Source organism: Dermacentor variabilis, chromosome 6 (genome assembly GCF_050947875.1).
Source record: "Dermacentor variabilis isolate Ectoservices chromosome 6, ASM5094787v1, whole genome shotgun sequence".
NCBI lineage: Eukaryota > Metazoa > Arthropoda > Arachnida > Ixodida > Ixodidae > Dermacentor > Dermacentor variabilis.
Window position 1 is genome coordinate 108,183,441 of NC_134573.1, and position 13,762 is coordinate 108,197,202.

The window sequence follows — 13,762 nt, forward strand, 5'->3', positions numbered from 1 at the left end:
TTTCTAAATAAATAAATTATATATATATATATATATATATATATATATATATATATATATATATATATATATATATATATATATATATATATATAATTTATTTTTAATAAATGTTTGGAACTGTGTGCAGGTAATATATGTATTTAAAAGGAAAGCTTTGCAATATACGGAGGGCCGCATCATATATATATATATATATATATATATATATATATATATATATATATATATATATATATATATATATATATGTATGTATAGGACGCCGTATCAATGAGGAAAGAAGAAAGTATGTGCAAATTCGATTCACTTATACCTTTCGTCTAAGTGGAACGAGGATATCAAGCAATTGAGTGCCGTCAATCTTGAATAGTCATTTTTACGGAAATCAACTAAAATAGATGATAGAACATTGCGTACCTAGAATGCGTATTAAGCCGTTTCTAGCGAACGTCGGTGTGGGCTTGTCCTTGTAGCTATTGCAGCTGCCAGAAATTTGACCACCTTTACAGCCACTCTACAGGTAACCATAGAAAAAAAAAAACGTCTTTTTTGTGCTATTTGGCCACTCCTCGCCTTCGCGCCAATGAAAACTAAAGAATAATTATGAATGTAGTTACCGCATGCACTGGACCCCTGAAGTTTAAGTGGCGATAACACATCTGCTGGGCTTACGTTTCTTTTTTCTTCTGTTTTTTTTTTCATCGCACCAACTTTCATTTCACGCGCTTGCTCAGAAAGCAGCAATTGTTTTCTTCGTTTCTCAGCGTCCCTGACTTTGTGCGATAAAGCTAGTTTACTTATGGCCTTCAAGTGGCTAAGACATGTGCGTCTTTCCTCAATGGAAGCCAACGTTCTGGAGTGTAATGAATTACACAATGAGACGGAAAAGTGCAAGTTTTGAAATAATTTGTAACAAATATGATGACGCAATACTACTAGACTAGACACTGCGGGTTTCTTTTTGCATGTTACGACATTTAAGAAAAAGCATCTGTCACTGTAATCGTTTTTTTTTTGTACCACTGAAATTCTTTTTGAGCCAAATTCCCTGCCTACCGAAACCTTTTCGTCGAAGTCAATTTTCAGTTGACTAAATGAAGCGCCAAGAACAAGGGTACAATGTGTTTTGTACTAGCCTGCCAGATTGTCATTTACTTCTAATTTATAGAAGCTAATCTAAGTACGTAGAAGAGAACTCACAACTGTTATTAGGATCGATTATGCGACTCAAGTTAGTTGAGTACTGTGTTCGATTTGCTGCCTTGTAGCGTTATAGCGAAATCTTATATTACCATAAAGAAAATATCCTTGATGCAGGCATGATGCAGCAAGATTTAAGATTCATTACCAAAATTGTAAAATCTGTGTTGAAGATTCTTTGGCTGTTGCTATTTTTCCATTAGGTTCTATAAAAAACTTGGAATGAACTGTAACTCAGGTAAATTCTCGTTAATAGACACTGTATCTCAGAAAAACAAACCTTTGGACTTTGTACGGCAGCACTCGGTTGATCACAAAGCGAGCAGCTCACTCTGGCCTTAACGACGTTGCGCTACTTTCCGGAATCCTCAACGTTTCGGCAAATTGTGGTAATATCCTACGGTCACGAGTTCAGAGTCGCATCCTGTGTCGAATGTTTGGTGTGCCTAAGTTACTGTCCGCTGTCAAAGGCATACCGCAAGCGGGAAGTTCACGGTGCTCCGCATATAATAATAACTACGCCACAAAGTTACACACGAATTATCTGCTATGTGTCAGGCGGTGACGCTGGCAAAATAGTTAGCCCAAACAGTGAGCACAGGAACCAATATGGAACGCGTACTATACTCATGGAATAAAACGTGCTAATTTAGGATAAACCGTTGCACACCCTTTCGTTTCCACCATCTGCAGTTCGTGTGGCATTGGCGCAATTTTAACTCTTACCCCCAGTTCACATCACTTTCAGGGACAAGATTCGTAGCCACATCACATGGCACACACAAGCAGTTGCATTAACGACGTGTTTATTGAAGCTTGCCTGCCGCGTTTCATCCCGCAAGTATAGTAATTTGTGCCATTTCTCGTCGAGGCGGGCACCTCCCCAGAACGAACACACCAAATATTAATCTTGCTCGTTACAATATCTTCTCCAAAGACGAAAATGTCTCTTTCAGTGCAGTGTGGGCTCACTGTTTGAAACAAACGATGTAAATCTCTGGCGCCAGAGACCACCGCACGTTCTCGCGTCGGCGAATAAATAAAACGATCACGATGTACGCACACCATACGGGAAACGTGAGCACCAGTGTCACTTCGAGGCCACTTGGGCTGAATTCAAGTCAGCCGAAAATAACGAAGCCCCAACGGACTCCCTCTAGCATTTCCTTTTTCCAGTAGCACCCTTACAAAACGGCTCGTCTCGTGGCACAGAGGCAGCGCAATTATACCCTAACAAATTCGGCCCGGCGTATCCGGCTCACTACGTCCTTTCTGCTTTTTCAGGCCAGTCAATTCATGGGTATCGACAAAAATATCACACTCAAAGCAGGCGACAAGGAGCGTTTAATACGTTTACTGAATCTCACGGTAGTTCTGTTTTGCGGCCACAGACTATTCTTGTGGGCCTCAATTATGTGGGAAATAAACTGGGGTACAATACACATATTTGAATTGGCAACTTCTTTAAACATATACCAGCTGTGTCAATGCGATTTTTGCTTCAATTTGTAGCTCCTATACGGCAACCAAACCATCCGTGCCACTTCCTGTTGCCGCCGTCACGTGAAGTAGTCGATTCTAGTAGAATGGGTCGTACCGTTTGCTTTGTGAAACAATAGGCCTGCAGTAGACTCACCAGCGTTGAATGCCGAGTTGAAAAATCTTATGATAGCATAATCTGCTAACAGATGCCATATTTACAGATTCCTCATTCTTTCACACTTCACGATTTTGCATGCATCCACATATATCAATGTCCTTTTTACATTAAGATTCGACGAAACAGAGCACGTAATAATTCAACAGCACTCGCGCACAGGTTTTGAAAAACGCCAGTCCGCTCAGCTGGTCTGCTGCTACGCGAGCGTTTCGCATTTGTACGATGTCATCGGGCAGCTTTCTTGATCATCTTGAAACTCCTTGGGAGGATCCAGGATGATGAGGCTTGATTCCTGTAAAGATAGGCTCGCTGGTACGCGTTGCCGTGCTTTCCTCCATCTGGGGCCCTGTGAAAAAAAGAAAGAAAAAAAAGCACAAAGGTCACGCCAATGAGAAAAGGTAACGAAGGAGTTGGTAACCAAAAATAAGCGGGGAGAGTTGCAGTGATTACAGGAACACTGTACGGTAATTTAATGTAAGAATCAGTTTTTATAGGTCCGAAAGCGTGCTGCCATTTACTAAATATCGGGTTTACGGAACAGTGGAACGCAGGAGATGATGACGTTGATTATATTTCTTGGCATCCCCTTTGAGCCGAAGCGGCGACACATAGTGATCTAGCGTGCTTGGTTTAATCCGGCTTTATTAAATCTATCACCATCTATCCTTCGGCCTACCCGATCTCGATCTCATATTTTTTATCTAAAATCTATTTGATTATATTGTATGTTTACGTTTGAAATGACTACGGCTCCAGAAATCGTTTCCTTGGTTCTTTTCACCAGTAAGGTATTCATCCCTTACTTATCTATACTGTTGACCAGTTAATCCTTCCATATTCTTTGAATCCGAACACTTCTGGGGATTGGACACAGCCTACGGGTCTCGCTGGGTGAAATCTTGCCATTCCGTTATGATGCGCCGAATCCTTTTCAGGATTTTTTTGCTTTCCCTCAACCCCTTCCCCTGGAAGGGTAGCAAACCGGACGTGCGTCTGGTTGACCTCCCTGCCTTTTCTTCCTTCCTTTTCATCCTCCTTCTCCTCCTTGTAGCGCCACACACCTGCCTCATCCTGCTGCACACATTCGCTCTGGTATGCTTTTGCCCTCAAGGAGCCCACTCGAGTCTCAAATAGTATGACACTCTGCTTTGTTTTAGCACACAAATATCCCCCCCCCCCGATTTCAATCAGTACAAATGTCTATAGGGACTTCTTCCGACGCCTTTCCTAGCTACAATAGATTAGAAATGTATGTTCCGCGTTCTAGTCGAAGGAAAAGATATTACAACAGCCCTCATCTCACGATAACTGTCGACGGTAATGAAAATTATAATCGCGGAATGTAGTGACATACAATATCTCTGAGTCACTTTTATTTACAACGTGTAGTGTTACTTCTGAGACTATCGTTGCTTCAGCTGTATGCGACACATTCTGATGTGCCACTTTATTATAGTATCCGTTTGCCAAGGTCGCCCTTAGGCGTGAAGCCATGATGACTACTGCATGACGCCGACGCAGGGATGATGGAGACAAAATCCTATAGTGACGGCGGCATGGAGAGAATGAGATCCCAATTCCTAAATTATGACAAAGGCATTAAGACAACTTGAGGACAATGAGGTGACGACTGTATGACGACAATGGGATGAAGAAGCGGGTATGATGACAATCCCATGGTCAAGACGGCATGACGACAAAACTTTGACAGTCGATGTATAACAGCGTCTGTGGGACAACGACGCAATGGCAACGATGGTGCCATGACAACTGTGGCATGTTCGCGACTGAATGACTACACCATGATTACAATAGCATGATGAACAAGAAATGACGTAGATGGAACGATGAAGGAGGTATGACGACGATGGCATGACGACAATAGGATAACAACAATGAAGTGGTGACCGTGGTTGAATGACAACCTGACGCCTTAATCAAGATAATGGCATGGTGACGACTGTGTAACGAGGACTCTAGACGACGACGCAATGACTTCCACGACATGCCAAAGGAATGAGGGCAATGGGATAAACATGAATACGGAACGACGATGGAATAATGACAATTGAATCACGTCCTAAGACTGTATGACGACGATGATGTGACGATGACACATCGCCGAGCATCGGATGAGGAAGCTAGAGTGACGACGATAAACAACCACGATGTCATCGCGACGACGGGAGGACAATAAAGGCACGGTGATCTATAATGAGGATGGCGTGACGACAATGTGTTGACAAGCGTCGGATGTCAAATCTAAAATGACGATAATGCAACGATCATGAGAAGATCACAACTATGAGCAAAAATCTAGTGGCACAAGCTATAAGACCAGCTGGGCCCCTTGGTCACCGTAGGAGGTGTGACGTCGACAGCATCAGGATAATTGTAGGATGACGACTGTTTTATAACGATGACGTGAACCCGATAACATGACCATGTTTCATTGACCATAATGTAAGGACCTTGACGGCATCAAGACAACTGTATGACAATGAATGCATGAAGAGGACGCAGTGGCGATGACAGTATGAAGAGAGTCAGATAACGAAGCTTGGGGGAATGACGACCAAGACGCCATCACATCCACGGTACGACAACGAATGCATGACGAATTCATGACGGTGGTTAAATGAAAGCACGACGACGATGGCATGACGACAACGGTATGACGACGACGGCATGAGGAGAGTCAGATGTCACAGTTACAGTGATGGTGATGTAACGACTGTGTTGGCATCCTGACGACAGTATGACACCGAATGCATGGAAATGATGCAATGAGAACCAAGGCATAAGAACAATGACAAGAGCGGCATAGCCACGACTGAACAACATCTTGATTACAACACAACGACGAAGATAGATTGACGTCGATGAAACGATGAAGGCGGTATGACGAAGACGACATGTTGACAATGGGCTGACGTTACTTGAAGTGATAAGAGTAACAAAATAACAGCGTAACAAGGACTGAATGACGATGACTGTGTGACGACGGTGGCGTGGTGATGACGTGTAGAGAGTAGGATGACAAAGGTGTAATGACGACGATGAAACAACCATGACGGCATCACGGCTCCGGACAGTTAACTAGTGACCCAGGCAATTAGACAACTTGGACCACTGGGTCGGAGTAGAAGACGTCATGACGGCATAATGGCGAGACTCAGATCACGAAGCTTGAATGGCGACGATTGAACGAGCACGAGGGCATCACTATAGCGGCGCGACAACGAATGCATGATGAATGTACGATGACGATGCCATGACGACGAAATGACAACCAGGAGCACAAACCTAATAACCCAAGCAGGCAGACAACTTGGGTCACTCGCTCGGCGTAAGTTGCCGGCTATCTATCTATCTATCTATCTATCTATCTATCTATCTATCTATCTATCTATCTATCTATCTATCTATCTATCTATCTATCTATCTATCTATCTATCTATCTATCTATCTATCTAATCTAATCAGTCACTTTTGTTTATACTTCGAGCTATAACTCTTTTCTGAGGTGCGTAATCAAACGCATTCGTTAGTATTCTAGCACTTCACATGCTTAGCACGATTCCGTCGTTCTAGCTTCTAAACCAATGAATTACTGCATACTATGTGAATGAGTGAGTGAAAGAACTTTATGGGAGGTCTGAATAGGACGCGAAATCGTTGCGCACAAGGCTAGTCCCATGTCGGGACCGGTAGGTATAGCCCATTGGCCCGGTGGGTGATTCCGTAATGCGCCGTACGTTCAAGAGTTCCAAGCAAAGCTACAACTTTTGTAGTGCATTATATGTTTTTCAATAAAATCGATTTAATCACTGCAAATGAAAGAGTACGCAAAGCTTTGAACGCAAGGTGACGCATAAAGGGTGAGTTGTGTACAAATGCAATCGTTTTTTAAATGATGTTAAAATTTCGGTCAATTAGCCTACTGTTTTGTCCTATGTGACATTGAGTTTTTACGTGCATTTACCTCACTAAGAGACAATCAGAGAGGACGTATTTAACGTAAGGAAGAAGCGTCAGTGTAAGCTAACGCATAATACCTTGCATTTGCATTTGGGACATACTTTGCATTTGGGAATGAATACGGTGACGCAAAGCTGTGATGTCGGGATAATGATGATATAAAACGGTGATACACAATGATATAGGCAGTTTAGCGTTTTCCTGATTATTAAAAAAAGCCCCTAAAATATTGCAGTTTCGACCGAAGGCGCGGTTTCGCAAGCAATAGCATGTTACACCGTTGCACTGCAGCACAATGTTCTGAGGATATGGGGAGATGAGATGGCGCGACGTTGAAAGCCAGAGAACTGCTCTGCGCAGCATGAACAGCGCCCCAGCAGATACCGGACTTGTCCCAAAGATGGCGGGATAATGAACGCCAGTGATGAACGCCGGGGATGAACACCGGAAGCGACGTAATAGGTATCACACCTCGATGGTGTACAACATGACAACGAGAGAAAATCGTCAAAGTTTTTGAGCGCCCTATGAAAGGATTATATCAATTTAGCTTGACATTTACTGTCTGTTCACCTGACACCAGTCTATGCACCAGCATGGTTTGGTATGCGCACAGCTGCTGAGGAATATGTGTGTGCTCAACACTCATGCAAGCAGAGGAAGGAAGAACGCTGCCCTAGCTCCCGCCGGGCCAATTGATCGGAGTGTGACCGTCCATTCACTAGGCTTCGTCATTTCTTTGAGCCAAACCTACTGTGCGCCTCTAGAGTTCTCCTAACCCGTCACGCCTCGCATCTGTGCTCGATATCACGACAGCACGACGACACAGGCCGCGGAGCGACTGTGTCCCGATCGTCCCTAAAATAACAACCTCAAAAACAATATTCAAAAGGATCAACAAAGAAGCCACAAAGCGGCAAATAGTTGCTGAGAATGCCGATTCCAATAAAACTATGTATAGGTTATTTTGTTTTAACACGAGAGCATTTCTGGTGAGTTCAGACTGCATATTGAGCTAACGTCGGTAGTACATTCCAGATTTCACCGGCTTTTCATAACTGAAGCGAATGCAACGCCATCAAGAATTGAAGAACAACGCAACGCCTCACACTGGCGATACCTGCTGTCTGCGTTCCACCTCTTAGGACCTCTAACGGCTTTCGCAACTACTAACCTGGTTTCTCCTCTTCGAGGAGCATCTAAATCTCCAGAGGCACTCGGCGACCACCACCACCAGTGAGACGAGGCAACCAATGCCCAGGACTAGCACGAGGCCTCGGATACCCACGGCGTCTTTGCTGCCGCCGCTGCTCCCGCTTGCACTTCCCGCTACTGCACCGCTATCGTCGACAGCGGGGTGGCAGCGCTGGTCAGCGCTTTGGTCGGCGACGGCCATTGATGACCACCACCGCTGACGCAAGGCGCTCAAGGTGCCGTTCTCCTGAAGCTGCAGGATCTTGTTGGTGAACAGGTGCCTTAGCGGGGAACCTGCGGGCATGAGAAATCTGGAACTGTCGTGAAGGATTAGCAATCGGCATGCACTGTAGTGTACAGATCGTGACGAGTTCATTGTATCATACGGACGAACGAAAGAACGAACACGGGAGAAAAACATTGGCAGACGGGAAGAATGTTCGTCTTGGGAAGCACAATATGCAGTGGAGTGATGCGTACATCTGTACGATTCTGTAGCCACAGGTGAAAGCGAAGAACGTGACAGAGGTAACAAGACAGAGAATAAATTTGATTTGTTAGGACGCCTTTAGTATATCTCCTGGGAGGGGCGCAGTAGAGGTGTGATCTTTATTCGATGGCGCGAGTTTCATGCTTGCGAAAATCGGACGAACTGAAGGGTTTGGGAAGAAGTTGCTTTTCGATCCCACGGACTTTCCGTCGACTTTGCTGTTGCCGATTTCCGCCTTCATCAAAAACTACTTTGAATAAAATTGCTGAGCAAGTACCTCTTTGGTATAAAGGGTCTTGCTCTGTCAGCAAGAAGGCGGCGCAAATGCCTTGCATTCTTGTTTGCCTTCTTGCGGGACCCCACTTTTCAACACCTTTAATGAAACCAAAAAGAGAAACAGAAAATTCGCTTAGATAGATTAGGCATTCTTTCTGAATTCTGTTTCAGCGGATTTAACGGTAAGAGGTTGAACGTTGTATGAAAAAATCAGGTTCAAGGCTTATTATTTTTGAATATGGCACCCAAACACAAGTTCCTGTGTGTCAGTTAGACATCGCAAAATTGAAAGTTCTCTTCTTTTCGATTTTCGGTCTGTATTCAGTAAATATCTTCGAAGCTTTATAAGGTCAGTATATGGCTCCTCTAAAATACAATGTAATTAATTTTTAGCAATAACAACCAAGGGGGCTCCAGCAGACACCAACCAAATTCTTTTTGTTTTAGTGCAGCAGTAAAATTCTTTTGCAAACAAGATTTATTTTCCCTAAAATGTGACGTCACGTTCATAATATCGTACAACGAGCTCAAATTTGTAAACATCACAATAAATTCGGGATAGTTGAATGTACTCGCTAGCTGAAAATAAAAATGCAGCGGAATGCAGCAATATTCAACACAGAGTACTTTGGGGCCACAATAAGTATGAGGTTGTGCGTGGAATCTATAAAGGAACAATGGTGCCCTCGCTAACATTCGCAAAATCCATTCTATACTTCAAATTGGATATTTTGTCGTGGTGGGAAGCTAGCCAAAAATCCGTAACCCGGTTGGCTTTGGGAGCCCCCAGTAGAACCACGAATGAGGCAGTGCAGGATGGCATGGTTTTGGCCTTTTTTGAAGTCATAGAAGCGCATAGCAAAATTAGTTTTGAAGAAAGACTGAGCAACATTGAAGAAAATAAATAGCTGTCAAAGTGCATAAGTATTTTCACCTGAAAAGTGTGGGCACACAATGGAGAAAGAGGTCAGGAAAGTTAATACCGCGGTACATGGTAATTGAAAGTGTTAAACAGACAACCAGGAGCCATCAGAAAGTGAGATAAACAGAGACAACAAATTGGATGCAAAGACTGGAAACAAAAATGACCATGTAGAATTACAAGAATGGGAAGAAACAAACTTGAAGGGGAAAATGTACTCAATAACACAAGGGGCAGTGCCTTGCTATTTGAGGCTCGAGCTTTTTGCCTAAAGAAAAAAACGTACTGGAGCAAATATTCGCACCAAGATGAGGCATCCGTATGCAGCAGCAGAAATCCGGAGACCACTCCGCACATGCTTATGGAATGCGAAAGGGTTCAGCCAGTGAGACCCTCTTTTAACGTATACATACCAGGAGCACTGTGGTTTAAAGTGGATGAACCATCAACCGGTCAGCAGTCGTAATAAGCAAGAGACGTTAATGTTATTGCTGTAAAAAAAGCAGGGGCTGGCACTGATAGGACCGAATCTGTTACAGGTATAGGTCGCGTCATAAGGCAGATACAGAAGTTTTGAGAAAGAAGATAATAAGCAGATGTATATGAAAATGCTAGAATGAAAAACGTGTATAGCATACCTGATGAAATCCAGCAGGCTAGGAGACTATTTGCCACTTCGCCGTTTCAAAGGGGATGCTAGTACAGCAACATCATCAATATATCTATTCTGTAAAATATGCAACTATAGAAAATAAAAGCACACACACACACACACATATATATATATATATATATGGGCATGTTCAGATAAGAACGGTAATCGAGGTCCCATGGCCATTTTTTGTTTTTAATGAAATTTTTATATCTGATGGGCAAATGTGTCCACACAAAGGAATCAACCTTAGTTTTGCGAGAAACTTCGTAGTTTTCTCGGAAAAAAATCGTATGTCACAAGAGGTGGAGAACGTCGTTTTTGCCACTTCGCAAAGTTGCATGTTTGGAGCCTCACTGCATGCACAATAAATTTTTCCCGCACATAAGTATTTTTTCGTTACTTTTTCGTAACATGTACTATACGAACAAATAAAAAAACAATTTTTCGCTGTGTCAATCTTCCAAATAAAAAATCGCAAACTTCGCTTCTGGAGCTATTCGGTGCAAAAAAGGCACTTTTCAGGGCAGCCTCAGGGCAAGATGCGTAAACATCTCCACACTTAATCTTTTTCTCAGTATTTTCCAGCTACTTTTACTCACTTTAGGCAAGTTTTGTAGTTTTACAATTAACATATATTTTTCCATATGGCCTCAAATTTGGCCAAAGATCAAAAACGTCAAAAAAGTGACAACTTTGACTTCTATTTAAAAAAAAACATCATCGTCGAATTTCATTAAAATTTGCCTGAATAATCCTCAATAATCGTTAATTCTAAGGTACCAAAAAAGTGTTGCATTATATTGTTTTAAAGTGTAAAAATTAATACAAAACTGAGTCCATGTTTTTGTTATCTAGAATTGTTTTTACTGCCTCTTAGAAATAGTAACTCTCAGAAATTTGTTTTAGCAATCACTGAACTTGGTTACCTTTTATTTACCACAATATCCGAATGATCCTTAATGTTTGTAGAGCTTCTACTCGCTTGTTAGCGGCGTTCTTGATGCGTCAAAATGGGAATAAATTCGCGATTTCACCTGATGTCTCAAGAACGCGTTGGCGGCGGTCAAACGTTTTTTGTATTGCCTAATTTATCATCCTAAGCTACATTGGTATGTAATCAATTCTTTAAAAATATTAGATCATTTATCGGTGCTAAGAAAAGTTTTTATATATAAAAATGAATATTAATGTGTTTCTGAAGCCGACGTGTCCGGACCTGCATCTGTTTACCTCTGTGTTCAATGGTTCTACAAAGCACTGTCAGGAGACGAAACGTCGTCTTCTGAGGGGGACAATTTATCTGCAAGGTTTTTAATCAGCAGGAGTTTTAATCGGGACACAATTTACAAATGGTATGCCGCTTTATCTGCAGAGTGCAATTCAGAAAATCGTAACAAGAAATAAATGGCAGCAGTTGACTTCGGTATGCGCACAGTATATTGTCCAGCCCGAAGCACAAACCAGATAACAGTCTCTTCCATTCCGAAGCAGTGGTGGAGGCCACGTAGGATGCACTGCCTTCATTTGATTGAACATACTTCCACATGTGGAGCGTCTGAACTCCCGGCACTTTCTTTGCCGTTTTCCATTCTTCCTTCTTCATTTCGCGAAAGTCTGCAAGCTCCCTCTGTCGGAGCTCCAGAATGTTGATGTTCTTTAGCGTTCCTTGAATTGCGTCCACGAACCCGCTGGCTGTTTGTATGGCCTCACTTGCAGGCTTCCGCAAGTTGTGGTGTGATGCTCGATGTTTCACAAGCCCACCAACGCCGTCACAAGCATTTTTGCCGTGTCCAGTGGCCGAAAACATCCATTTCGTCTCTTGACATTCACTGCGTTCTAGCTCATGAAACTGATATTTATTCTTGAAGTGAGCTGGAGCCCCGTCGCTCACATGTGTTACCTTAGTGTAGATTGGCGCGTTGTCTTCGATATGTGCTTTGATTTTCGACAGAGCCAAACATGCATGAGCTGAATCATGAGACATATCGTCGGAAATAACGGCGTAGCTCCGAGTCGATTTTCTTGACGTGACAACGCAGGTAAACACGGTGACCTGCTTCTTCTGCCAATGGTACGCTTGTACTGCGTCTGGAAGCACAACTGTCCAGTTTTCGGCGAAATCAAAATGCAATACAATTTTTTTCTTCATGTATTGCTTTTGCTTGCACAGATCTGATATAGTTGTGGGGAATCCATTTCATGGTCATTCTTTGAAATTCTCTCATAAATGATGAAGCGGTCAGAGTTTTTTTAACTAGCTCACCATATTCCCATGAAGCAATCAACACCTCGTCCTCGCTGCTCATATCAAAATTTTCCAAAGTGAAAATGTCATCTTGTGGACAGTGCTCACAATTCCTGAGGAAACATGACGCAGTAGGTTCCTGGCATACGCAGAGACTCTGCATATCATCGGGAGAAAGCGACCTTCCGGAGGCGTTCTGCAGTCCCACGAGGCACAACTGAAAGTTTGCACAGCACACGCAAACACACACTTGCCACTGTGGCGAGCATTTCACCCACTTAGGACGCAAGGATATGAATTTTGTGAGGCCAACCTGGGAGGCAGGGTGAGCTTGCTTGTAGAGGCGGAATGATTCTCGCAAGGACCGCGTCATGAACCGTTTAGGTACCCATTCCTTCTCTCCCTCCTTTTCGATTCTCACAGCATCCTTTTTGTTCGGTGTCTGTCTAGAGCAATCGAGTTCATCCATGGTGTAATATTCTAAAACGGTGGTAATGTCTTGTAGCTTACATCTTGTATATCGCTCCTGTGTTGACCATACGCCTTCTCCATCCACCATCTTCTTCGATTTTTGAATAACGTACCTCGTTGCCTCTGGAATAACTTCCTGCACATATTTCACGGTTAGGTTGCGTGGTAGCAGTGTCAGCAGCTGGCAACGCTCTTGAAAGGACGTACACCTATTGTAGGCAGCATGTAGGTTGTCTTCCCAGCTGCTGCATTGCGCACACTTTTCATGTGACGCACGCGAAGTCTCTGGGATATTATATGCTGCCTGTATCCCTGATCGTATTTTCGTCACCATAGCTCTTGCCACCTCTTCCTGCTTTCGCTTTGCATAGGAAAGTCTGAGGCGTTTTTTTAGAGCGCTCGGTGGCTTTAGGGGCGAGATTTCGGAGGTAAGGCTGACACTGGAGTTTAAATTTTCTACGATTTCTTCTCCAGGGCGGAATTCTTCGAATGTTTCGGTTGACTCTGCTTGCATATTATCTATGTCTTCCTTGAACCGACGGTAACAATTCTGACAGATGAAGTCACTTTCTCGTACTCGGAGAGCTTCTTCGGGAAGTAGGACTTTTTTGAGAGCAGCGACATTGAGGGTCTTTACACTGCGAAAATTACGTCCTTTTTCAATT

At 43.1% G+C, this 13,762-nt stretch overlaps 1 protein-coding gene and 1 pseudogene across 1 annotated transcript in view; both read right to left on the reverse strand.

Annotated features, from left to right (window-relative positions):
• Nucleotides 1-1,828: 1,828 nt before the first annotated feature.
• The window catches only part of LOC142585003 (glutamate receptor ionotropic, kainate 3-like), a 248,816-nt gene continuing 236,882 nt past the window's right edge, over nt 1,829-13,762 (reverse strand). Inside the window, exons 13-14 of the mRNA XM_075695424.1 lie at nt 8,019-8,332; nt 1,829-3,209 (exon numbers count right to left, since the gene is read on the reverse strand). Coding sequence (XP_075551539.1) covers nt 3,060-3,209; nt 8,019-8,332 — 464 coding nt within the window. The 3' untranslated portion in view covers nt 1,829-3,059. The remainder of the gene's footprint in view (nt 3,210-8,018; nt 8,333-13,762) is intronic.
• LOC142584507 (uncharacterized) lies at nt 9,716-13,138 on the reverse strand (annotated as a pseudogene).